The 26904-nt window shown below is 40.2% G+C and overlaps 1 protein-coding gene across 3 annotated transcripts; it reads left to right on the forward strand.

The window, feature by feature from the left end:
- NREP (neuronal regeneration related protein) lies at positions 1-26904 on the forward strand. 3 transcript variants are annotated; one of them, XM_031448829.2, is made up of 5 exons: positions 1-95; positions 465-506; positions 1799-1867; positions 20828-20905; positions 25155-26904. In XM_031448829.2, the coding sequence occupies exons 3-5, from the start codon at positions 1853-1855 to the stop codon at positions 25278-25280; spliced, it is 219 nt and encodes a 72-aa protein (XP_031304689.1). In that variant the 5' UTR covers positions 1-95; positions 465-506; positions 1799-1852; the 3' UTR covers positions 25281-26904. The 3 variants fall into 3 exon arrangements, with proteins under 3 accessions (XP_031304689.1, XP_010985808.1, XP_064339256.1); XM_010987506.3 differs by lacking the exon at positions 1-95 and adding an exon at positions 144-276; XM_064483186.1 differs by lacking the exon at positions 1-95 and having other exon boundaries at positions 284-506.

Here is a 26904-nt window from a genome sequence, read left to right on the forward strand (position 1 = left end):
GCGCAGCGCGCGGGGCGGCCGGGGTGCTGGGGACCTTAGCGCGCGCGCGCGTTGGCCGCTCGCCGACCGGGCCCCGAGTCGCCGATTCCTGCCGAGTAAGCAGTCTGGCTCCGCCGCGGCAGCACAGTGGCAGCAAGGCTGGGGCGCTGGCGCCGCGCCAGCCCATCAGAATTAGCTCATTGTTCACTAGCACACTAGCAGCAGAGAGAGGGAGAGAGAGAGAGAGAAACTGACTCTTAGAGAAAGAGGCACACACTCTTGGAGAGAGAGAGCGAGGCAGGGAGACCTTCCCCTCCTTCTTTTCACTAGGCTGCACTTCTTGGAAGTGAAGCCGGTTGGGTTTTGTTTCCCTTCCCCCTCCTCCCTCCTCTTCCTCCACCCCTTTTTCCCTCCCCCTCCCCCTCCCCCACCCCCCAGCTGTCTTTCTAGCATGATACCCTTTTTCATCCACATTTGTGTTTCAGGTGTAGAGAGGAGAGAGTGAACAGGGAGCGGGGCTTTTGTCTGTAAGTATATGCCATTCCCATCCCCGGCCGGGAGCGCTGCTTTCTCTTTTGTGTCGATTTCTTGCCGTTGCTCTTTAGCTGGACCCTTCAACCCTGCAGAGTTCATGCTTCTTCCTTCTAAATTTTAAGGAGCTGAAGCGTGTACCTTGGAGAAATTTTGGCATTTTGGTCCTGCTGCTTTCAGGCTGGAATTTAACTTGGGCTTAAAAAAAATGCACAAGTTAAGAGGGAGAATTCTTTTGGAAAGGGGTGGGGTTTTTTCCTTGTTGGTGTGGTTAATTTTTGTTCTTACTGCTCATAAAGCATTGTTAGGAACTGTTTCGTTTCTTTGCATTAGATGCACTTTGGTGCATGCAAGCCCCCCCCTTTATAAAATTAATTTGTGTCCCTCCATCCTTAGACTATTACTCTTTCAAAGCTGCTGTCGCCTCCAAGGGTCTTTTTAGGCATTCGATCTTGCAACACTTTTTTCTGCATTTTCTTATAAAGCAGTTGAACTTTGGGGGAGGGAGGGTTTAAAAATAAATGACTGCCTTTTGCTTGATGATGACGATAATCTGATTTGCATTTATATGTATCTGTAATACCATCATAGGAAAACTCTAAGAGCTTATGATACCCTGTTAGAGAACTTTTAGTTTCTCCATTCATCTTAATTTTTGTCATAACTTGTGTTAACAAAAGAACTGTGTTCTGATGACACAAAGGATGAGAGGAAAATCACTGCAGCATGTACATTAATGTTTATTTGGTTTAGAGAGAAGGGCATAATGGTGTATATTCCTGACTTTCTCCCCCCCCAGTGTGGGTTTTTGTTTTTTTTTTTTAAACACGAAAGGTTATGTAATGCAGTGCCATTTCCAAAAATATCCACTCTGAGGCATTACACTACACGGTGGAAGGCTGATTCCTATTCTGCTGTCTTGATTGCAAATATACTGCCAGTAGTATGTCTGGGAACAAAGAGCAGCCAGAAAACAATCTATTTTTATCACTTGATTCTACTTTTAAGTTGCTAAACCTTTTGAACTCCTGCAATTTAAAGATGAACCCAACACTAAGAATAGCCCAGGACTCTGCAAAGCGAGGTACCAGGGATTCCTTTGTCCCCTGTTTAAGCCTATAGACTAATTGGAAAGCTCTTTCAGAAGCCCCACTGGTTACAATAATTTGCATGTAACGTATCTTAACCACAGAAAATGATTATTTGTCTGTAACCTCTAAACAGGCATTTTTCGTTTGCTGACCTGTGGTGAAGCAATTTGTCTACTGTATTTAAACATATTTTGCAGGTTGGTTGGTCTCCCTGGACTGAAGAGAGGGAGGGTGCAAGGCCAAGACTGTTAATGATTCTCAAAATGGTAAGAACTGGTCCTCAGAGGAAATTCTCAATTGCTTCTCCTCAGTCTTTATTCCATGTAAATATCAACCACCCACCTTCATCCCGCCTCAACCCTTCATTGTTCCTACCCCATCTGACCTTTCAAAGGTTCTATCTCCAGCATGGGGAGCTTTGCAGCCCAACTGTTTAATATGAATTGGATGCAGTGAATTAGGAATTGGGTCTGTTGATTTTCAATCATTTTGAATAGAAAACAAATTCCTTTTTCAGAAGTGAAGATTTATTTAACTTGAACAACAGAACCTGTTCTGTTCTTTAAGAAGAGTGATATGTTGTGACATGTGTGGAAGAGGTGGCATCAGTAGGGCTCAAACAAAGCAATGGGTCTTCTATTAGAGATAGCCAGAACTTAGCCAAAATGTGGGCGTCTGTGTCCAGCTTATCCGGCAGCTATAGTATCTGCTATCCTTAAAAGCAATATATACATAGAGCATGGACTTTAATATTAATATACTCTGTCTGTTGTATCTCAGATATAATTAGTGTTTTTGTTGTTGATTTATAACTGGTTATGAGAGACATCTCAGTTTTAGAAGACAAGCATGTTATCCTCTAAATGAAAGTGTAACTATTTCTGACAAGCATTATTACCCACAGAAGAGGTAGTTTTGTGTTTGATGACTAATTAAATAAAGAAATAGGTGAAATATACATTAAAAACAGCTCAATAAGTATATTAATCCTCTATAAAAAATTTCCCCTATGGAACTAAAATTGAACTGAAAAAATAATAGAAATGTCATGAAACTTTTCAGTTAAGTACAGCATGCCCTATTGCAGATGTTTATGCTCTTTGAAACACCTCTTTGCCACTTAGAATGTGATTTACAAATTTAGTTTTCAGTTTTTCTTTTAAATGAGGGTGGAATTTAATGAATCAAAATTGAATCTGATATACTTGATGTTTGCTTTGAGAACAATCCAAATATAAGCTCCCAAAGAGAAAAATGAATCAGAAGCAATTAAGTGAGTTCAGTTTGAATTCTGTTAATAAATAAGCTCTTTATTTTGTGTGTATGCCCCACCTATCCTTTCAACAGATGAGTGTCAAAGCACTAAATAACATAGAAGTTGCTTGGCCTTAGATTGAGAACAACCAAATTAAGGAACTTGAGGTAGAAGGGCAGAGATAAACAGAAAATTAATCAGTGGGTTTTGTGCAGATGGTACCTAACTTCATATTAAATTCCCAGTTAGCCATTGTCACAGAGTTCTAGGATGGTAATAAAATAAACTGCTGCAAAGGATTTTTGTTTATTTAATTACCTTTTACTGTGACTGCTCACATCACCTTGTCTTCTAGCTCTTTATCCGGGAGCCTTACCCTCTGTGACATCATAGATAGACCATGGAGATTCATGTCTGTTGTAATATGTTAGGTGACCAATTTGGTTCAACAGCAGTTTGACCACTGACTCTGCCAAAACTAGCCCTATAGATGAAGCTCAAAGAGTAAATATCATATTTCCACAGTAGTGAGTGGAGTGAGCTTTGTGGAAGGCAAGTGTGTGTGCCAAAGCCGAGAATGAAAGTTGGAACGATTTGAATGCAGAAGAGCAAATTTGAATTGTTATTATATGTTGTTAATTTCTTACAGTTGTCATTTATGTATGGTGGCAGAATGAAAAATCACAATTTGTTGTTCTTGGAAGTATTTTTCCTCATGGAAAAATTCTCACAACTTTTTGGTGATCCTTTCATCAAGATGTCAGTCCCTTTTGGCACAAGCCCATTGCCTGAAATGAAACCACCGACAGTTATTGTCTGTGGGTGATTCCAACTAACTTTCTAGCAATTCTCTTATTCCGGGAGGTCTGAGCTCTTCAAAGTCTTTTCACATATTAAGGTAAAAAGAAGTTTTGATTATATATTTTTTAACTGGTGTTAGAGGTATCTTACACCTCCCTTTCTCCTTTTTGGCAAAATGAGGTTATTTTCTTTCCTTGATTAAAACTGGAAATATTTTGCTGATCTCTGTAAGTGACTTAAAGACTCAGCCCATATACAATACAAACTAGTGCTAGGGAGGCAGTGGACTTAACACCTACCCACCTCTAGAAAATACATAAACATGCCTTTTCTGTTAAGCATATACTTTCATTTACATAATTTAAAGCACTAAAGAGGATCTAATTTCAGTGTATTTGACCTGTTGAGTAAAGGGCTTATTCCAAATACAAATGTATAATCAGCTCATTCCAGTGTAAGAAATTAACTAGGAGACTCCAGAATTCAAAACAGTTATTCATTATTTAGACATTTGACATACCCTAAAATGATAATGTTTTGCAACAATAGTTTGAAGACAGGAAAGCATCCTAGTGTGCCTTTTACACTATCAAAAAAAACAACCACTTTGTTAACTCTGCAAGGCACTATGAGACCCTTTGAGCACAACTCCAGGGGACGCCATTTCCATAGATTACAGTGCATCTGGGGTTGGGCATCTCAGGAGTATTGTAAAAAGTTTTAATTTTGAGTGTGTTTTGTCTTATCGTAGTTTTCCAGAATGTTCTTTTCAATAACTCATTCCCCAGCTTTTTAAGTTTTCTAGTAAGCATACCTTTTTCCAATCCTTCTTCCCTTTTGCAATTAACAAGATATTGTGAATTTGCAGAGCTCTTCAGTATTTCTTTAATTTGTAGTTGGCTTTTTGTTAAATTTTAATTTCTAAGGTTATATTTTATGCGGGTCCTCGATATTTACTTAGCTGTTTTATTTTAAAGGTACTTGCTTTCAGATATATCAATGAGAAGAAAATACTTCAGAATGAGCAGTCTTATTGAATAGTTTGAAAAAAATTGTTTAATTCACTGTCAAGGTTAAGTCCTGATTGTCAACATGACTACCCTCTGTGCTGTAAATTTGCCTCCAAGTGTGGATGTGCCATGGACTCAACAGTGGCAACAAGCATAGGCTCGTTATGTTTTAACAGAGAGCTAGGAATTGGAACAATTATTAGATTCTCTCTAAGACCAATGCTGAGCTTTTCAAAAAGATGAGTTGACTCCATTGTACTGTTCATAGAGCTCTGCTTTCTGTACCGTCTGTGAAGTGGCATTCATGGGCTTACAAGGAGACTCTTTCAATTAATCTCTTCAGTAACATAAGATTTTCTTGTTTAAAGAAAGAGAGATTGAGGAGGGATGAGGTCCTAATGGTAGCTGTGCCATTGGGTTTTGGATGTAAATGTACAAGTTGCTCAGTAATTCTTGATTGTGGAGATGCTGAAGAGTACCTAGGAGGGTAATTTTATATGGTACTGTCTTCTTTCACCAGGCCTTCTGGCACATTGTGAGGGGAGAATTGGGAATTGTTTGGGGAATTAGGACAGTAGGGATGATCTATCTGGGTTTAGCCCCAGTTCCACTTCCTCTTGAGCTAAATAGATAGTTCAGGCAGGAGAAGGTATTTGAGCAGAAATCTTGGAATCAACAGTTATTTAAAGTATCATTTTATTTTAACCTGATGAGAGTCTTAAAAAAATCTGGCATGTAAATCAGATCTTCATAAATACACTGAAGGAACTCACTTTATTTTAGACCCTAAGATGAATACTTTAAAATAAGAAAGTACACTTCTGAAGTAGGAGTACTTTACTAGACCAAATGAGTAACCTCCAGGTTATGAGTTTACACTTTAAGTGTTCATCTACACTGAACTGAGCAGGAGCCTTGGAGTGAAGTACTGTGGCTTCCTTGCTCTTGTACATATTTTTTTAGTGCTGTTTCTGGCTGGAAAGTCTTTTAAGGCTTTATCTTCACAACCAAAGTGAAATGGAGGGTTGAAATAATTACTTGAATAGTGATGCTTAAAACAAACAAAAAACCTCCTGATTTTTGTCTGATTCACAATGTTACTGGAGTGAGGTAGGAGTGGGAAGACTTGCCTGAATTACCTGAATAATTCCTTTGTTATATAGGAAAAGACTCAGGATAAGGAAATCTTACCAGCAAATCCAGTTTGAATACATCAGAGGGAAATGTTTTGAATGTACTTGGACTGTGTCATCTTGGTTGATCAAGATATATTTAAATATTCTAATTTTAAACCGCTGTATTGCTTTGAACTGGAAAACAGGTGAACCATAAATCTCAGCCCACGTCTGTAGAAATTATGGTTATTAAAATATCCTTTATTGGGTCTAAATTTATCTAAAATGGGTACTTCTGGACATATTTTGCACCTAGGGACACTTCAAGAATCTTTCATTTCAGTGGTTTAAAAAACAGCGGTGGTCCTGAAATTGATCTGTTAGTGCATGACGAGTATTAGCAGCTCTAATGGTTTGGGATTTAAGCATTAGTATGGCTCTCAACTAAATTCTAATATCAATTCAGTTATTAGTAACAATGACATGGTATTAACCTGGTGTAACATTAGATTGTACTCTCCTGCATTATTTGTTCGTTGGATCACATGCATTTCTTCCGTTGACCAACTAAGTTATAGGCTCCCAGAGGGCTTATAAACTTCATATACAGTGCTTAATAAAGTATTAAATATATGTTAGAAGCGCAGTAAATGTTTGGTCTATGCATGCTCATATCTATTAAGCAGGACTTTCTGCATTTTTTTATTGAAGTATAGTCAGTTTACAATGGGTCAATTTCTGGTGTACAGCATAATACTTCAGTCATACATATACATACATATATCCCTTTTCATATTCTTTTTCATTATAGGTTACTACAAGATATTGAATATAGTTCCCTGTGCTATACAGTGTAAACTCATTTATCTATTTTATATATAGTAGTTAGTATCTGCAGATTTCAAACTCAGTTCATCCTTAATGACTTAATCTTGTTTAGTTTTGGTGAAGTAAAAGTAATTTATATCCTCACCTTCTTCTAAAAAGCTAGGGAGTTGAAGTGAATGTAATTTTAGTTTCCATGGCAAATTATTTTCCATTGTTTATTAACAAGAGAAAAAAATTGAGATTAAGCCATAAAGCCACTTGCCAAAAAAGAGTGGCTTGCAACTGCTCACCTTTTTCAGCTTTTAGAGCCAGCTCTGAACAACCTGGTGAGATGCTAGCTCTCTAGGTTTGATCCAGCTGTGGTACTCAAAACTCACAGCAACTTTCCCTGCAGCCCTAAAAATCACCTCCGGATTCCAGGAGGAGCTTTGCTCCCGGTATTGGAACTTTAAAGCCTTTACTTATTTCCAGTGTAATCTGATTCTGTCATATTATGAAAATCCCAAGAAAACCAAGGTGCCATGTCTGAGGAAACTGAAGAAATGAGAAGAGTTAGCAGAGGGATTAAGCGTCAATCCCTATGTCAACTGAACAAGGTTTTTTTTGGTTTGTTTTTTTTTTTTTTTTTGAGCATTTTCTTTGTGCTGAGTTCTCTGCATTATAGAAGGTGCACAGTTAGCCAGTACCTTCAGTGGATTTATATTTTAGTTGTGGCAGGAAGACTAACATGCATGGTGAATTCAAACAATGTCTTGCAATATAATTTAGTGCTAAATTGTAAGATGCAGAAGGGTGGTACTACTAAGGACTGGGGAACCATAGGCAAAAAAAATTTTTAAGGAGGTAGAAATTAAGCTAGACCCAGAGGTGACAAATACATGGCGTGCTTGCCACCACTGACTCCTGCTCCGCCTGTGGCAGATGTCGCTAATCGAGGCCTCGGCACTCATTATTGTTATTCAGCCTGAATATGATTTCAGAATCCTCCCTATATTGTTCCATTAACAGTTGGTTGTCAGCGGCACAAAAATTTGCAACCAGACTGCTCCTTGAGAGCAGGCACTATGCCTTCTTAAGATTTTTAAGGGCTGAGCACCAGTCCTAAATAAATACTGCGTGGATGAAGGTGAAGAATAGGCTCAAGCATGTGCTGTACAACACGAGGAATATCTTCAATATTTTGTAGTAACTGTAAATGGGAAGTAACCTTTACAAATTGTATAAAAATAAATTTTTTTAATTTAAAAAATTAGAAAAGAATATTTGCATAGATTTAGATGAGAGAAAAGCATATTTCAGACAAAAGGAATACAGTAGAAAGGAATGCTTACAGGAGTGAGCACCATGCATTTTTGCTGCAGTAGGGAATGTCCTCCTCCCTGGTCAGGGCCTCTGCTGTCAGACAGACCTAGCAGTCAGGGACTTGAGGTGCTGAGCCCGAGGAAGCCCTGAGCAGGCACCTTAGAGATGGCCTGAGGCTCTCACTCAGGTTCCAGCCTGTCTCTCCTTTGATTGTGCCCAGCAGAAAAGAGTACACACACTCACTCACATATACTTTCTCATGGATCATAAGCTTAATTTGTTGCTGCCTCTCCCTCTCCTTGGGCTGGGGTGGAGTGGCGGAGAGAAGGAAGGTGCCCAGCTGGAAGGAACTGGGAAGGAGGAAGGGAGCACGCTTAACCTCCTTCTCAGGAGAAAGTGGCAGCACTTCCCCTGGCAAATGCCAGCGGATTCCTCAGTGTCCCCTTGGCCAGCGCAGGTGTGCTGCGGTGCCAGCTGCATGAAGGACGCCCCAGGCTTCCCGTCTGCGAGGCTCACTGGGTGGAGCCACGTGCTCATCAGTTGTAAGCACGGGCACCCAGCTGGGTCTCTCTGTCCTTCCTGATTAGCCAGACCTAGGTATTCAGCGTTCAAGCCAGCACTTACATCATGATAAAATTGTTTACAATTTGAGGCCTACAGGCTGTTACTCATTTAGCCAGTAGTCTAGTGACCATCTTCAGGGAATCTCATCACATGATACACATCAGTTGGCGTAAGCCAAGTCGATGAAGGATTTTTCTGGATCTCCTCTGGAGACAGCACAGACTCCTACCTTAGAAGGCATCAGCTGCAAGGTTTTTAGCAGGAAACGATTTCACTAGCTCTTTTAGCCCCTGCAGATCCCCAGGTCCCTCAGTGAGTGACATAGGTAAGCACTGTTCCTTGGATTCTTTATGCCTACTCCCACCTCATATTTTCAAATAATTTTTTTTTTCAACCTCTGTGTTCAGACTTTTGTAAATTTAATTTCTGTGGCTGGGCAGCCATGCCAGGAACTATGTGAACTCATCTTTTATTTCTCTACTGTAGAATATATTTTCTTAGAGGGACCAGGCCACTTGTTATTCCAAACACACCCCAGGAGTCCCTCCCTCTGTGCCTTTGCTTACTCAGTCCTAGAAAGAATGCTCCTCCTGACAAAATAAAGCTCTTCTTCCAGACGGAATTTAAATGCCAACTCCTCCATGAAACTCACCCCAGAACATCCAGCAGGAAAATCTCATGCTGCTCTGTACTGTCATCACACGGCATCCCACTTGTAGCTGGCTTACTTCTGCATACTTTTCTATCCTCCAAGATTGTAAACTTTGAAACACAAACATTGATTGTGAGTATGTGAGCATCAGCCCTCTCTTTATGGTACCAGTTGAAGTTGTGATGCCTTTTTTTTTCCTTTTCCTCTGTCGGCAGAATAGTGAGTTCAGATGTGGAGAAGTTTCATCATTGAGAGGGAACTCTAGAACAGCTGGTGGAGTTGACTGGCATTCTTTTCCTGCAAAGTGGAAGGAAACTCTAAACTTCTTTGACCTTGGAATAGATTGCACATCCGTAAACCAGTCTGACCACTGCTCCGATACCTATCCAGGAGCTGGCACATCCTTGGTGATCAGTAAATGTCTGTGGAATGAATGAATGAGTCAGAGTTCATGGACGCATGGAGGTGTATTAGTTCTGGGTAGAACGAGGTGGCTCACCTTGAGACTTTGCAGGGTTGTGACAGTTCAGATTCTAAAATGCATAGCCCAAAAAATGAGATCACCACACACAGATGATGAATTTGCCACTAAAAACCCCTCTTACTGGATAAAGAAGGCTCAGGGTCAGGGAGGTAAGAGGGGAGAGTTAAGTGAAATCTAAGCACAATACAAAAACAGCTCCTCAGTTTTGCGCTCCCTTCTTTGACACTTCTGTAGACAGAAGAGGCCCTGAGAGAGTCCAGAAGGCTCGTTTGGTATGATTGGCTGGAAGAGGAATGTCACTTTAGGGTGGAGTCATGATTCCCATCCGTAATGTTGGCGGTGGGTGCTGTTGGGTTCCAGGTTATCAATGTTGTTTTGCATGCGTCCCACTGTTTGTCTCTCGGCAGTCTGACTGAGGCGGTCTTGACAGTACAGCATAAATCTGCTGTGGTTTCCCAAGGTAATGAAATCTTCATAAATAAAATTATTGCCTGTGATTACCTCAGATTGCTTTCCAATCTAAGCTTTGTGCCTGAAAAGTGTTAACGATTATCTAGCTGGAGATAGTTTTAAATTCTTGATTTTACAGTGTGCTTGTTCGGTGTTCATCCTCACTTTCATAGACTAAAGTACAAACATAGCTCGTGTTCAGAAAGGAGAAGGGGAAGATATATAAGAGAATGTGGCTGATGAAAGGAAGGTCTGTTTGTCCTTTAAGCTGAAATTGGGAACCAGAGCCATTGATTGGAAAGAAGGGGAGAATAGTTGCATAGCCATTGCCAGTAAAAATACAAGCCGAAAACATACCAACAAGAGGGAGGTTCATAATGTGCACTGAAGATCTGGTGTGGCTGCCCCATTCTAGCTCTGCTCCCTTCTCCACTCCAGCCCTTACTCAGATCACCATCACACACCCCTGTCCTTTGATTACTGGGGCAGGTAACAGCCTTCCTGTCTGAATTGTGTTTGATACAGTTCCAGCAGGGAAAAGTACTGCAGTCCAGTGGCTGAACAGGGAGAAATCTACAAAAGTTGTTGTGTTTAAAATGGGTCCAGGCCTTTTGAGGTCACTTTTATTGGATGAAGTCAGTGTCGGATATAGAACCTGCTCTTGGACAGGAAAGAGTAGAAATTAGGAGAAGATACTGCATGGTTGGCAGCCAGCATTCACAACTGTCAAGGAAAAACTAGAGTCTGTAGTTAGGTGGATAAAACTTATTGACTAAAATACTTACAAACATGACTCAAGGAAGGGAATGCTATTAAGTACTTTTCCAAGAAGTACTGTTTCGTGCCCTTCATTAAGTCATCATGGTGAAAGTTACCAAAAGGCTTCCTGAGACCATGATTGGAAAAAAGTGCTTTTGTGCACATTGCCTGGCAGTTGCTGCACCTCCGTGTTTCGTTGGGCCATGTGGGTTTGGCAGCACATGGATGAACACTTAGCCTAGTGCCTGCTGCATTGTAGGGACTTGGTTAATACTGGCTGGAAGAATGAATACTGGGCAAGGAATGGAACAGCTCTTTGAAACATGCAACATCATGGACTTTCTGTGCTTGTATGGTTAAAAGAATTTGAATTTGAAAAGATGAATTCATTAACTAGCCTTCTCCTCTCCTGAATAGATGTCCCAGGATTTGGTGGCTTAGCTCTAAAAAACTTTTTTGAAAAAAAAATGTGTTTTCTTTGCTACTTTGGCACTTCCAGCCCAAACTAATGGGGCATCTTCTTTGATAAGATGTTCATTCTCTAGTATTGAAAGCTACCTACCAAATACTCAATACTTCACAGAAAGTAAATACTTAGTAAATACTTGATTTATTGATTGGATAATCACTTAATATATATACTCAACCAATTCAGTTAATACAGCATCAGAAATTCTGCCCACATCTTCTCTGAGCCCTTCACATCTTTGTAATTTTAATCCTTAATTACCTTGGTTTGACTGTTTCAGAAACCTGGATGCTCTGGACCATAACTGAGGGTCCATTTCACGGTGCCCTGTGGAGACTTGGTTCTAATTGTCTATCATGAAATGCCTCTGGCCCTTGGATATTTTGCTCACTTCTTGATAACAGAATCTTAAATTGTTCTGATCTTGTTATCAAGGTCTGGGAGCCAAGTCTCCACATCTTTTCATTTCATCTTCATTAAGTCTATTCTTTTCCTTTTTTTTTTTTTTTTTTTTTTTTTTTTTGTGAGGACTGCTTTTTAAACTTTAATTTTATTATACAGGATTAACTGTCTACACTGTCACAAGCAATTCAATCAGAAATTCAATTAAATTTGGTTTTTTGGCATCATAGAAACAAGTCATCTGATAATTAATGTGAATTTTTACCAAATTGATCAGCTATTCTTACATTGTTTAGACAAAACCAGAGGGCTACCACATCTTTGTGATTGAATGCAGTACTCTACATGTAGTCTAAGGATCCAACGCTACTTTTCTTGTTACTTGCTATTTGTTACTTTCATGATAGTAATAACTAACAAGTGGTTACTTACCCCATCTCCATTTTTCCATTTTTCTGTCTTTAGAACTGACTGCATTTCTACTACATTAATTAAAAGTTTCCAAGAGTGGTCAGGTTAAATTTGTTTTTCTTTCTGAGTTACCATTCTTAATAGTTTCTACACTGCCTCTGGTCTAACAAGTATTTATTTTCTTCCTCTTCAACTAGGATCACTTTATATTTATATGTAGAGTATGGTTTGTTTATCTGCATATCATTGATTAAGATAAGAGTTTAATTCTCCCTTGACTAAACAGTTTGTTTTCCAATGGAAATTTTAAAAAGCAGAGTTACAGTGAACATGATTTCAAATGCATTTGATGAAAGGTATTCTGAATTAAGTTGTCCATTGCTAGGCCACCAGAGAAGTTGTTTGAAAGTTCATTTAGGGGTCATATTCAAACAATTTGGTTTCTCAGCAAATGCCCCTTGTAATTAGGTGCTGTGTTTGCTAGGTATTTGTATTGTGCTGAACATTTCCTTCTAGGGAAAATTGAAAAAAGACAAAACTGTAGTGACCAGTGTTGCTTGGGTTTAATTAGATCCAAAGTCCTAATATAGCCAAGGCAGAGTTGCTGCTATAAGAGCAGTCTTTCTCAGAGAAAAAAAATGTGACAATGAGTGTGTATATGTCCATGAATAACTGAAAAATTGTGCTGAACTCTGGAATTTGACACAACATTGTAAAATGATTATAAATCAATAAAAAAGTTAAAAAAAAAAAAAAGAGCAGTCTTTCTCTAAGGGCTGTAGAAACACATGGACACTGGGAGGCACACCCTCTGTGCCCTCAAACAGTGCTGATTTTTTTGGGGGGTAAGTTATTTTGAAGGGCAGCTATTTATCAGAAACACAGGTAGTAGAGCAACAAATACATTTGAGAAAACTGCTCTTGATAGCAGATGTCAGAAATCCATCTAAATTTCATCACAAAGGCGCCAAGTGGAGATGCTCAACACCTACTTGGGGGATTGAGACAGCCCCCAGCTCTCAGGGTCTAAGTGGTGGCACTGCAGGGAAAGGGCAGAGAAGATGAATATTGACAGACTGTGCTCTCTGAGAGGAGAGGCTGGGTTTGCATTCTGTCTTCTCCATTTCTTGGTTATGTGACCTTGAGCAGGCTCCCTGACTGCCCCCCTCAGCATCCTCATCTGTGAAATGGTGAGGAGGGATGACCATGACAGCTAACCCAGATCCAGTGAGTACTGCGCCAGACCCTGTGGCCGTTACTTTACATCTGTTGATGCATTTGATCCTTGTAACAGCGCCCTGAGGATTAAATGAGTACACATGGAAAACATGCTTAAAATCAGCAGTAACAACATTATAACGAACTTCAGGATTCATTTTCACAGAAAACTGTGGGTCTCCAAATGTACATACTCTGCTGGTGGGTGTGGGTTCCAATAGCTCACATATAATGCTCGTAGTTCTCTTCTTTTGGAGAAGTATAGTTTTGCTGATTGGTTTACAATGGAAGAAGGACAGAGGGGGAAAACCCACAAGATGAGGTCAATGTATTCTCTTGTCACAGAGTGCAGTCAGGACTTGGATTGAAGTTCTGAGTTTCCAGTGCTGTCTTTTTCATGTTAAGGAGAATATGTGATCCCTTTCCCAGGGAATTTAGCCTCCTGGTTTGGCATTCCTTTTGAGGTATTCATTGGGTGACTCTCCGTCTTTATTCATTTGGGCAGGTGGCTGCCCGCTCAGGTCTCCTCTGCTTCCCGTGGTACTGCCTGACCAAGCCCTCATCAGGGAGAAGACTGCTGAATTAAACCATGCTCCACCCAGTGGGGCTGAAAATCCAGGGGGTGCACAGGGCACATCCATCCTAATTTAATTGTATTCCTCTTGTACTTTTAGCTTTTTGCCGGTTTTCATAGAGGGCAGGTTATGCGAAGCCTCTTGGTGTCCTCTTTGTGACCTGAGCACTTAAGAGCATGTGGATACAGATCTGGCTATATTTTCCCTTTTTTTTTTAAAGCCAAACTTCTTAGAAGATAATCAACTAGGCTCTGGTTTAAACCAATTTTAATTACATCCTCCCTACAATAGAAATCCACTTTACCTCTATATTTGGTGATCTGTTATGATGCCGTTTGCTGGTGAAGAGACAACAGTCTTTAAATGACCAAGACACAGCAAGACAAGCATTGAACTGTGAAATGACTTTTGCTAAATGCTAAGCGGTTTGCAGCTGCCAGCAGAAGAGGGTGCATTGATGGAAAGAGTGAATAACTTCTTTTGGAATGAGCCCTTGGGGAGAAAATGCACACTTTCTGGAAAGTTCAGTCTTGCACGTGGCAGCAGGAGGAATGCTTCAAAATGTCCACAAACTCCTCAAAAGCAACTAGCTATCTCATCATTCACCCAGACCAAGAAAGCCCCAAATCCTTATGTCTAGATAAGTACTTGTTTCACCAACCTTTGATTGAGGGCTTTAACAAAAGGAATGAGGACTTCTGTCACGTTGAGGTGACAATTTTCATAAAATTTTAATGGCTAGCACGGTAACTTAAGGACAAGAGGAAAGAAAACTTAGCATTCTTGGGGAGTAGAAATCAGAATTTTTATAGTTATTTGAAGGTGAAACTCAGCATACCTAAAATTATTCAAACCAGCTAATAAAAGCAAGTCTCAGTGTTTCCTATTAACCTTGGAATGTGCTTGGAAAAAGTCCTGCTAACTCCAGATGTCTGGTATTGGAAAGCACGTCAATAGTATTACTCTCATTTGTGGAAGAGAATACAGTTCAGAAATTCACAAGTGCAGCTTGCTGCACTGGAGACGACACGGTTTTTGCTTTCCTCCCTTCTTTCCCCGCTGTCTCTCTCCCTCCCTCTTTCTTCCCTTCCTTCCTGCCTTTCTTCCTTTCTCTTCCCTCTTTCCCTTCCCTTCCATCCTTACTTCTTCCCTTTCACCTTACAAGTAGGAGAAACATTGCAAGATGTGTTTGTAATTTCTTGGGTACAAATGAAAACCAACTTATATAAGGGAATGAGGTGGTCCAGACTTAGAACTCAGATGTGTTAAGTAAATATTTACTCTGGTTCTACTCCAGGGAGGTAAAAGATTTTATTAACATATTTGTTGAGGTCATGAGGCAAGGAAAAGCTTATGCTGTGCTTAAATGCCTGAGGGGCTTTTTTTTTTTTCCTGCTAGTTAACAAAGGACAGTATTTTTTTTTTCTGCTGAAAAGAGCAAATATCTTGTTCTGTGGCCTTTACTTTCTTATTGTTCACCCACAAACGGCTTAATCTCAAACCAGAGTCTTAAAAATCTGCTTTGTTTTTTTCCTTTTGTTTGGAAAATCTCTTCTTAGATATCCCTTATGAGTTTTGTTTCCAAGCTTTATTCTTGTGCTTTTTCTCCCGGTTTACTTAGGGCTGTTATCAGCTGTTTGTCCTTTGTTTTGTCTTCATCTCTGAAAAGAAAAATCGCCCGTTTAAAGTCAAGACTTGAAGTGTTGAACTTAGTTCCTTGAGTCCAGTCCACAATTTGGCTCTGATTACTGTACCAGGCTGACGTCCAGGCCAGGGGAGGGTGCCTTGGCAGAAATCTGAGAATTCCTCGATCAGTAACTCCCTTATTTGGATTTATGGAGTCTTTAGGTGGATTGTTTTGTGCTAAGCATGTTCCTTTTGGAAAGGAATGAGGCTGGGATGAGAGGAGGAATTTGCGCGCACAAACGTTCGCAGCTGACCTTGGGGTTCACCAGGGTGAGCTCGCCAGCTGCTCCTGCTGCACCCCGCCTTGAACCACACATCGTCCAAACTCCCAAAACTCACGTAATAAACGGTTTTAAAGAGTGGTGACAAAGCTGAGTTGGACAACATTGTTAACCTTCTGTGGCTTGCTCCTGCCTTGATTCCTCGCTCCTCTCCGCCTTTGCTCTTATTCTTAGAAATCAAGTTGTAAAAGACTCAGCAGCCAAACAAGCAGAATATTATATTGTGGAACAGGGTGACTGTAAAAAGCTCTTTGTGCTGACGATTAATTTCACATGTAAACACTTGCATTTTGTTGCCAGCGAGGAGATTTCCTTTTCCTTTCTCTGCCTGGTTGAAATCTAGAAATAAAATTCCACAGCTGTCAGGTTCCCACATAGTCATCAGCGGCCTCTCAAGATGGCTTCACAGGGAGCAGAGTGGATTTGGAGGATTCCACTGTAAAACTCTACACAGCTTGTTTCAAGCATCCCAACTCACAAAGTAAAGAATTACAAATCCTTTGCCTGCCTGACATGTCATGTTGGGCATTAACGTAACCTGCTGCATAATATTAATAAAATGTGGACATTTTCTGTACCATTAGTAAACATATGCACCGGAAGCAGAGTTAATGCCAATGGGCTTAACCAGTTTGTGAGCTGTGAACCCCAATTGTCTCTTCCATTTCCACAGGTTAAGAACTTACCAGGCCATGGACAAACTGAGAGTGTCAGCAGGTGTAATATAGCAATGGCCTAAAAGTCTACCCTTCCCTTTCCAGCAGGAGGGCATTTATGGTTGAGGGCAATAGGCAGGTGTTTGCACTGTTTTCTCTGTGATTATCCAGCTCATGCGTGCGTGTGTGTGTGCGTGTGTGTGTGTGTATTTAAATTAGGTCACTGCATGTTTCACTTAGTTTTCAAACCAGAATGTTTGCCAACTTAGGGACCAACTAACACTCATTCTCCTTTCCAGAATGTGCAGAATGAACAATATCTGAATGACCCAGTGTTCTGCATGTTTAGCTTTTTGTCTTCTCGTTGCAATGCATTTCTCCCACTGTGTACTTCATCTCCAGGCAGCATTCACGGGCTTAGGCAGATCTCTAAGACTGGGTCTCTAGAGAGACAGCTCAGTGCATCATCTTTTGGCACCATCTACTCTTTGATGTAATGCTGTTCAGAGAAAATGATCCTGTAACTCATTTATGGTTTCAGTTTACAGTCTGCCCTCTCACGTGACCAGCAACACCTGGGAGCAGACTGGCTTTTGAGGGAGATTCTTATAGCACCACTTCAAAAGGTATCTGCAGAAATGAAGAGCACGTATGTGCACAGAAATTCTCCTTGTATTACAGCACTAGGTTTCACAACCTCCTAGCCAACTAGGCAGAATAGAACACGTATACATGCAGACACATACACACTGTTTAATTGGCAGAGAGATTATGGAATATACTTCTTTGTGCTCAAAGAATTAATTATGCAGGGTGAACACCTGCTGCTCTAGTCTGCTCTCCTAATTGCAAGGGGTGGGCACCTATCCTTGGTAAGTCATGAAAGGGCCATTCCTTAAGCACTTAGAACCCCACCAAAGATAGACAATAATATAATTATGGTCGTTAACAACCAAGCCATGCAACATCTTCAAAGCAGCTTTCTGAGAAGGTACGTTAACAAATGCACTAAGCAGCACATGTCTGTGATATACTTAGGCTCCGAATAAAGCATGACCCTGCCTTTGAGGATCATGCTCATATAACAGTCTCCCCAAAGAAATATTGATAAAGACAGTAAATGAACAGAGGAAAACACAAATTTAGAAACAGGTAATAGATATAATTCAAACTTTGCATGCAGTTTGCTGAAAGTGATAGGAAGCACGTCAGTTAGATTGATTCTGGATATGGGCTGTACTGTTGGAACATAAATAGCAAGTTTTGACATGAAAAGCTTGAGAAATTAAAAAAAAAAAAAAGAATCTGAGTGGTAATCTAGTTGGCATTTTGTGGGAGAGACCTTGCAGGAGTGGTCTCTGATTTCCTGCACATTTTGTTTTTCTACTTTGGATACCAAGTGATAATCATTGGCAAGCTAATTGCTTTAAAGACTTAAAAAGTGAAGTTATTTTTCACGATGCATTGCCCTGTGAATAAAACAAGCCTTGAAAAAAGAAAGATTAAAAAGCAAAAACCATGAGCATTTTATTCTCAACTTGTATGCAGTGATAGACAATTGAAACTCAAGTGCCCTACCATCAAATACAAATAGTACATCAAATAGTACATTTTTTCCATAAAACTATATTTAAATATATAGTGGGTTAAAATATACTTGAAAGCAAAAATCTGGCTTTACCTCAGAGTTGCTCATGGATATCTAAATGCATAGCTATCATGATTAGTGTTTTTAAACCAGTGTGATTCTTCATGTCAGTTCTGTTGTTTCTAAACCTAGTCATCAGTGAGATAACTAGCATTATAGAAAAAGGCACAGCAACTGACGTTCAATGAGCGTAAACTTTGACCTTCCCCAGAATTTATGGAAAACCTTTGCATGTTCTCCAATTTAAAACAATAAAATATTTCCTTCCTCTGTATTTTCACAAACACTCATGCTTTCTTAATTGCTGTGAGTATAACTTGCTTCCCAGATTTGTAACTTTTTAAAGAGCAGTGTCCTCAGGATTTTGAAGATATTTTATACTTTTTAATACTCATGTTCCTGAGTTCATTGGCAAAAAGTCCTTGGCTGTTTTTCTTCAAAAAAGTAAAGTTCTTAGAAAAAAATTGTAATAATAAGTAAAACAATTTCTGAGAGACAAGCTATTTTTCCCTAAAATCAGACTTGGGTGGCTTCAGTATTGATGCTTTGGACCTAGAAGTTAAATGCTGACATAGTGTCATTTTGTTAAAATGGAATATCATACACACACAAAAAGAATACCACAGAAAAGCACAAGAACACAGACATAACATTTACTTGATTTTGCTTTTCATTCTGTCCATGTGCCTACTAAATTTCTACATGTATTTTTATCAATTTTGATTTACAGTGGAACTTTATTTCTTGCTAATATGGGTAATGTTTTAAATTATACTTAAAACATACCCTTAAAAGCAATAATGTAGAGATGTCATTTTACATATATTTATATTAAGTGAATTTACAGTGGATCCCAATTTGGGGTCTCCTAAAATTGCCCAAAGTGGGATTTTGTGTGCTGTGACTTTCTTTTCATCCTTAGAAAAACATTTCTTAGATTGTAGTTTTGTTTTCTTCATCCATTCCTGGTTAAAGGGAATGTCAAGGGTGACTGTCCCAAACAGGCAGATGGTGGAATTCTCCTGGAAAGAGCTGAGCAGAGGAGAGGAAGACCAAGCGAGAGTAAGGAGGTTGGGGTTGGGGGACCCGTGTGGCCCAGAACGCATTTTCTGGCCCAAAGCCAGAAAATAGGTACTGTTCTTGCAGGATGAGCCCTCAAACATTAAAGACTTACTTGTGTGGTGGCTGGGGACCGGTGTAATTTTGAAAGTGGGATGGTAGGCAATTTGCATTCTGGGGTAATTCGAGGGCACTTGGGATTGTGGGAAGAACTGAAATTTAGAACCGGGAAACCTGGCTTGAGTTTGAGGCCTGTCCTACACAGTGTGACTTTGGGCGAGTCGGGTGACCTTTCTGAGTTTCAGTTTCCTCTTCTCTGTAATGATAAGACCTATTCACAGGCTTATCATCAGGATAAAGTTGGTAATATAGGCAAAACGGCTCTGAAAACTGGGGTGTGCCCTGAGCGTTACCAGGACTGAGCACAGATGCTTTCTGTCAGGCTGTCCCCACAGAGCCAGCACAGCCATCCCTGTTTCCCCCTCAGGCCCCACCAAGCGATTGACTCAGGAATTGGGAACATGCAGGTAGCCTGGTGATTAGGTGGCCACATCTAGTGCTTCCCGCAACAGAAAAAGACAGATAAGTCTGTTTGTTAACCTATTAATGAGATGTGATTCTTATTATTACTTATTCAATGTGAAGCTTATTTACAGCATTCAGAGAATCAGATCTGGAGGGAATCTTATCTAATTTCCTCCCCTCCTTTCAAGCAGGGCTGTATCAAATGTAAATTAGCCCTGACAGATGGTCGTTGGATTCGGTTTCTAAATTTCTTAAAGAAGATTTCACAGTTTTCCTCTCTAAATTCTTTTAGTAATTTAACAGTTCTTGTGCCAAGCTCTTCCTTATAGCTGACCTAAATCTGTACTTGTAATTTAAGTCCTTACCCCCACTCCTGTCTTTACAGAGATGGAGAACAGCTGGTCAGCAACCTTCCTATGATAATAACCCTTTTTAGATCGAAAGAATTGGATTCACTCTGTCCACCTCGTCCCTCCCCTGCCCCACCCCCACATTCATGAGCCAGGGATCACCCTGCCCCACCCCTCTCTGTCCCCTGGCTCCTTCCCGGCAATTGGGCAGAGTGTTGTCCATGGACACGTGGATCTGGGGAGAAAGCACATCCTTCTTCCTTTCCTTCTTATGCTTTGTGCATAATCTCGAGCCTTCTCATAAAGGATCAGGATAACCCTTAATAGCGTTCGGTGGTTACTTGGCACATTTATCTCATAAATATGGAGTTTTGTGAGGATACTTATCAAAGGACACTTTGAAAATTAGGCCTCTCCAGTGCCTTAGTTTGCTCAGCCAGTCGAGCTGTGAAGCTGTCACTTTGCGTACTGAAGATAACATTGAGTGATATCTGCTCGATTGGACTTAGTCTTGGAAGACATTGAGCGAAAACTCTCTGGAGTGCAGTGTACATTCAGAAGCACCCTGACAGTCTGAAAGAGCTGAGGGGCTTCCCCAGCACTCAAAAGTTGCAACTGGGAAATAAGTGACCGTTGTGGGGAATTGAGCTCATTAAGCTGATCCCATGTGGTTTCAGGGTGGCTCCTGTTTTTAATCTGAATGTGTGTGCTTTTCTCTCTCTCCAGGTTTATTACCCAGAGCTTTCTGTCTGGGTCAGTCAAGAACCATTTCCAAACAAGGAAATGGAGGGAAGACTTCCTAAGGTAAGTTCTCTAGCTGACATTTTGTTAAGATTTTTTTCAATTTAGAAACAATTTTTTTAAAGAGTTTTTCATTTTAATACTCATTATCGTCTACTATAATAATCCCTTAACCTGATTCTGTTATGACCTTGGCAATAACATATGCTACAAAAAAGAAAAAGAATATTCTAAAGTCCTGTGACTCTTACAGCTTGTATTATCTTCCTTTCTTAACAAGTCCAAAGTTCAAAGCAAATTTTCATTTAAGAATTATGGAACCAATTTACCAAATGTACATTTTACAGGTTTTTAATTTGCTCCATTCCTAGGCAGATAAACTCAAATATGATGATCAAACTAAAAGATATCTTAAAAGTATAAGATAAGGACAGTTTTGTCTGGTAATAATACCTGAATGTCTGATAAGATTGCCCATGAACCAAAACAGAAAGAACTTAAAAAAAAAAGTACTGTATTTTTTTTCTTCTAACTTTTAGGCCTAAAAATGTTTTCTACAGGCTTTCATTGTTCTGATATCTTAAGTGTGACAAATCTCTGCCTGAAGAAAATTTGTAAAATTTACATTTTAGGTTTTAGCAACATTAAAAAAAAAAAACCAACAAAAACATTTACCAGTCTTTCCTGTAGATACCTTTGGACTTTCTCTGTAAGGGTAAATATCAATTTGACCTTAAGCAGGAGGACTGTACTTTTTACCACTGACTTACTGATTTTGGAATTAATAAAAAAAGAGTCCTTTGAAAATAAAATTTCCATTTAAAAATTGCACAAGTGCAATTGACCAACGGAGAGGACTCCCCAACTATTACTGTCATTTCAATTTTGAGAAACTCTCTTATTTACCCTTAATGGTTTTAGCAATTCCCTGTCTTTTACTGACAGGCAACATTAAAAGAGATTATGCCAACTGGCAGTTTGCACTGAAAGAAAACAATTCTGAATCACCTTTAATCTTTCAGAGAATTCCTGAAGGTCAAGGTCGAAATCATTGGCAGGAAAGTAGGTGAACAAAATGATTTGGGCCCTGCCTGAGCTAGACTTGTTCTGGCCTCATAGAATTGGAGTGGAAGTGAATTAAAATACTGGAAGTTTACTTAAAAGACACCCACACCCCACCACCTCACCACCCACCATACCACCAGCAAGCACAGTGTAGTCTACACATTATTTACTCGGCCACCTCACGGCATAACTCCCCTGGGTAGCTGAGGGTATGATGTGATTATGGAAGGGAGAGTATAGTCTTTTCATTAGTTCTTGCACCATTCAGGCATCCAGAGGTCCTCTCTTTGATACTGGTGGCCTCAACCAGAAGGGCAAGACTGGGTAAGTTCTTTAGTGAGGTCGTCAGGGCCTCCCTTTCTTCTTGGAAGGCCAGGCTGGGTCCCCGGGCCTTGCCTGCACTGAGGTAGGCTCCAGGAGACTGGCACAGAGGATCCTGGGATTCAGGTCTTCTGCTATTTTAAGTTCTTTCCTCTCTAAATATATGAAGAATATTTTAAGCATAACGTATTTGTGCTTTTTCTAGCTGTTACCTTCTGGAAAAGCACATCTTTGCATAATCATACGGAAAATAATTTTGACTTACTTGGTCCAAAGCACATTACTGAGTAACCAGAGGTTTCATATACTAACAGTCATCAGCAGAGAGGGCCGTCCAACCAGAGGTAGATCAGCTTGGGGGACATCCAGGAAAACAGTCTGCAGAGCCACTGGCCACATCTCTGCCCCCTCCACCAGCCTTCTTGATTACTCAAGTTCCTCAGTCCTACAGGGACCATTATATGCTGGATGATGGAGGAAGACAGGACAATTTTTGTATGAATTCTTGCAAGGCCTGACATGTGGAGAATAACACATCTTTGTGTCTCCTCTTTAAGATACCTCCTAGCCTTGCTGCAGAAACTTAAAATTCCTTTAAAGGGTAAGGAAAGACTTTTGTTTTAAAATGAGGGACAGGAGGTAAGGACTGAAATCTAGTAAATTCCAGCCTCCAAGGGGAGGATGTACAGAACTTTATCTCCCCAGGAGCTCCCCAGGGCGCCTCCTAGCAGACCTCCCTGCAGGGTTTCCCGCCACTGCCTTGCCATTGTCCTGTTACTTGGATGTCTCCCATACAGCAAGTTAATTAAGGTCAGCCCGGGCAGGGCCAGCTCTTGTCTTTGTTGACTTAAAATCTAGCAGAGTGCTTGATCCAAGGCACTCAGAACATGAATAATGAAGGGAAGACATGTGCAAATATTTGGAGGCCTCAAAAGAGAGAAAAATAATAATAAAAATGGTAAATACAAATCTGAAATACCTCCACATTTTTTTTTTTCTGGAAGGACTTCTTTTCAAATTACCCAGATCCCACCCAGCTCTTTATTTCATTTTGTTGTGTATTTTTTTTTTATAGAGATAAGAGATTAGTAAGACCGAGATAGGGACTGACTAGTGTTCTGTATACTCACTTAAGAATAAGTCTGAAGTAGGCAGTTTTAAGGCCACCCTTATATGCAAAGAGTATAGTTGTTGAGTGAAACGTTAAGAACTTACGATTTCCCTTTCCAGGCCTATGACAGTTAGCAGTCATTGAATTCTCCTTTGTCCAAAACTTAAGTTTGTCCTGTTCCTTAACCATGATGCTAACTGGTTGACGGGGGAGGAGGAACAAACATTATTTTAAAGACACCCAGATTACAGTGAATTTCCTTTTTTAAATATTGGGATTGCAGGCTAAAATTTCAAGATTGAAATTGTTTTCACAAATAACAGGAACTGCCCAATATGATGCTTTCGGAAATTTATCTAGATCTTTAAATGTGTGTAAGTGATGAATTATATTTTAATTTAATTTTCTGGTTTGGTCCTGTTGGTATTTAATGGCACCAAAGCAACCTCTAAATCACAAAGTAAAACTGGAGCATTAAACTAAATACTGAGTGGATTTTATATACATTCTAGAAATGTATGATCTCAAAGTCCAAGATTTTTAAAAACAAAATTTAGGTGCACCAGATGTTCAATATGGGAAAATCTATACAGTAAATAAGACTTCTTAAAGTTGAATTATCTGTTATATTTGGTTCACTCTGGGGCTACTGAAAACAGTTTTTTGGTTTCAAGTTGTTTGGAAGTTCCTGACTTCTGAATTCTTAAAAATATTCAAATGCAATAATTTGCAGATCACAGATTATCACTTTAACCCAAGTACTTATATCCAGTCAAATTGGCTTATTACCACTATCCTGTTAGAACATGTGGCCTGAGCAAAAGGAAAAAAAAAAAAAAAAACAACTCAGCAGATCTTTTAAAACCATGAGGGATCATTTTTTTTTCAAGAATACTCCAGTAATTAATGGTTTGGCTAAAAGAGACTCTTGTCAAATATTCACTGTTTTCATATCTGAGTGGGGTATAAAATCTAGCTGTGATAAGACCTTTGTTTTCTGTCATTGTCCTGTCCGCTTGCTGTTTGGTTGTGACGGAGAGCTTCTCCCCGTGGGTGCTCAGTGGCTTATCAGTCACGTCACGTTTGGATTCTCCTAGTCAGAAACACAAAAACCACACTCATCAAAATTGTGAGGAGGGACTAGAATACCCCGTCAGCCCAAGCTAGCTGAATCTCCCGTTCTCCTGGGCTTCCTCACTATCTCCTCTTTTCTGCAATCACTGCCTGCCTCCCCACTTCCAGCCCACATGATTTCCCTCCCAAACACTCCCCGGCCTTTGGTGCCCACTTCTGATCCTTCCTGTAAGGCTCTCTGGACTGTTTGTCAGTCGATTCTAAAATAAACCATACATATGTTACACTGGTGCAGTTGTGACATGCTTTAAACATTTTTACTATGTATTAGAAGACAGTTATCCCCCTTCCACCACAGCCATTGAACTCTTTAAAAAAAATATGTTAGTACTCCTACGAGCACCTCCCACCCAGCCTCCTGTTGGGCCCTGTCTGATACTAGAAACTGTCTTCAGAAACCTGACTCTGGGGAATGCGGCCTCCTCCATCGTGGGGCCCAGCCTTTGGAGAAGCACTTGATTCTACTAAAGCCAAGACGGCTAGTGTTTAATTACTTCATGCCCCCACAGACCTAATGTTTACATTCAGGTGAACTGTGTTTAATATGTAAACTCTGCAAAACATGGGGAGTTCAAGGATAAAAGGCGGGAGGGAGAAGCAAAAATTTTCCAGTGGTTTTAGAGGCATGACTCAATGTGTCTCTTTTGTGTGTGTGTGTCCGTCTGTCCCTGTGCTTCTCAGGGAAGACTTCCTGTCCCAAAGGAAGTGAACCGCAAGAAGAATGGAGAGACCGAGGCTGCCTCCCTGACTCCACTTGGTGGCAATGAACTCCAGTCCCCAGGAATCAGTTACCTCCACTCTTTTTAATCACCTCCATTTGTATTACATATGGTGTATGGGTATTGATGAGGTCATGGTATCATATATGGGATTTTTTTCTGTGTAAATCATCAAGTATAAGAAGAAACTATGGGACTCTGAGCCTTGCTTTAGAGAATTTACAGTGGACAAATAGGTATCATCAAACCAGTTTTTAATCATTCTGACTCCAGTGAAAACCGCTCAGAATTTCACACTGTGAATCCACGTTTACAACCCTTACAGGTGGGCCTTCAGGCCTGGTTCGCTACAACGTCTTCCACAACTCAAACTCCCACCGCTCTCACATGACCGGTCCACTTCTGCCTTTTCACTCACACAGCTCCCGACTGCTTCTTGCAGAGGCTGAGAGTCCCCATTTTTTTTTTTTTTTCATTTAGATGTAACAAGCCTAGTAGTTTACGTTCATCAATTGTCTGTATATCTCTATATTTTATCCATGTACTCTTTTGATGTATAGAAGTAGTTTGAAACTCATTGTTTCCTTGTGGTAAGTGACCGAGATGCTGCCACAGGACCTGAGACACTGATGAATGGTGCTATTTTGGACTTTCAACATGCTCCTTGGCGAGGTAGCTCTGATGGAGTTATTTTTTATTTTCATGTTCTAAGAAGGTGTTGGTACTCTGTTTCCCTGGATGTTGTTCTCTAGACTGGATTGACTTGTTTTCCTTGTGTCTTCAGTGTGGCTTTCTTCTTCAGCGTTGTAGGTTGAGTGAGCGCCGCCGCAGAGCGCGGGGGAGCCTCGCGCCTCACGGGCTGGCGCTCGTGGACACGCAGTCACTGTAGCGGGAGCAATCACAAAACTGTAATTTCCTTACCAAATCTCTTCCTTTCAGTAGCGTCGCCTGCCTAACTTGGAGAACGAAAAGCAATAATTTGACAGGCGTTTTTAGGTGTCTCTTTTAGTTCTTTTTGTTTGAAAGAGTATTTGGGGAAAAATAGGGCAAACTTTTTTTTCTTTTCTTTTTTTAAATAAATGCCCTCTGAAAAAAACTACCGCCAAACAGGCATCTCAGTAGGAACATGAAAATTACATCTTTCCCAAAAATTAGGTTGGAAAAAAAAGTCTTTACAAAATTAAAAAAAAAAAAAGGCAGAGCACTCTTTTTCGGCAGTTCCGATAAGCAAGGTGTAGATCTTACATTTTTGTCCTTGCTCCCAATGAAATGGAGAAACAAAAATATAATCAGACAATACCATCTACTCATGGAATGTTGTTGTGTTAGCCAGTCTGAAAGCCCACCTTAATTTTTATATAACTGTCTTTCAGCTCTTCCTTTGACAGGGCAGGCTTTGTTCTGACTGTCCCGCTTCTGTTACACGACGCATGCGCTGCTACACTTCTTCCGTCTCCTCTCGCTCGCCCATTGGCCTGAGTTTCCTGTGCATTTCCCCTCCCTCCGTTAGATTAGGTGTATCCGCAGTGTAAATAGAGCAAGAAAACAGTATTCTGCATCTGTGGCATTTACGTAGAGTTGCAGTTGTGTACTGCTGAATATGCAGGCTTTTGTAACAATGTGATCTTTACTGATGCACTCAAGACAAGTACCCAATGTATTTTAGCTATTTTAGTAGTATTTGTTCAATAAATATGCAAGCTGTATGGTAA

This window comes from Camelus dromedarius, chromosome 3 (genome assembly GCF_036321535.1).
Source record: "Camelus dromedarius isolate mCamDro1 chromosome 3, mCamDro1.pat, whole genome shotgun sequence".
Lineage (NCBI taxonomy): Eukaryota > Metazoa > Chordata > Mammalia > Artiodactyla > Camelidae > Camelus > Camelus dromedarius.

What these genes read in the sequence shown, in the direction of transcription:
- NREP (XM_031448829.2), top strand. An exon ending in TGGAGGGAAGACTTCCTAAG is followed by an intron (nt 20,906 to 25,154) that starts GTAAGTTCTCTA and finishes TGTGCTTCTCAG; the next exon opens with GGAAGACTTCCTGTCCCAAA.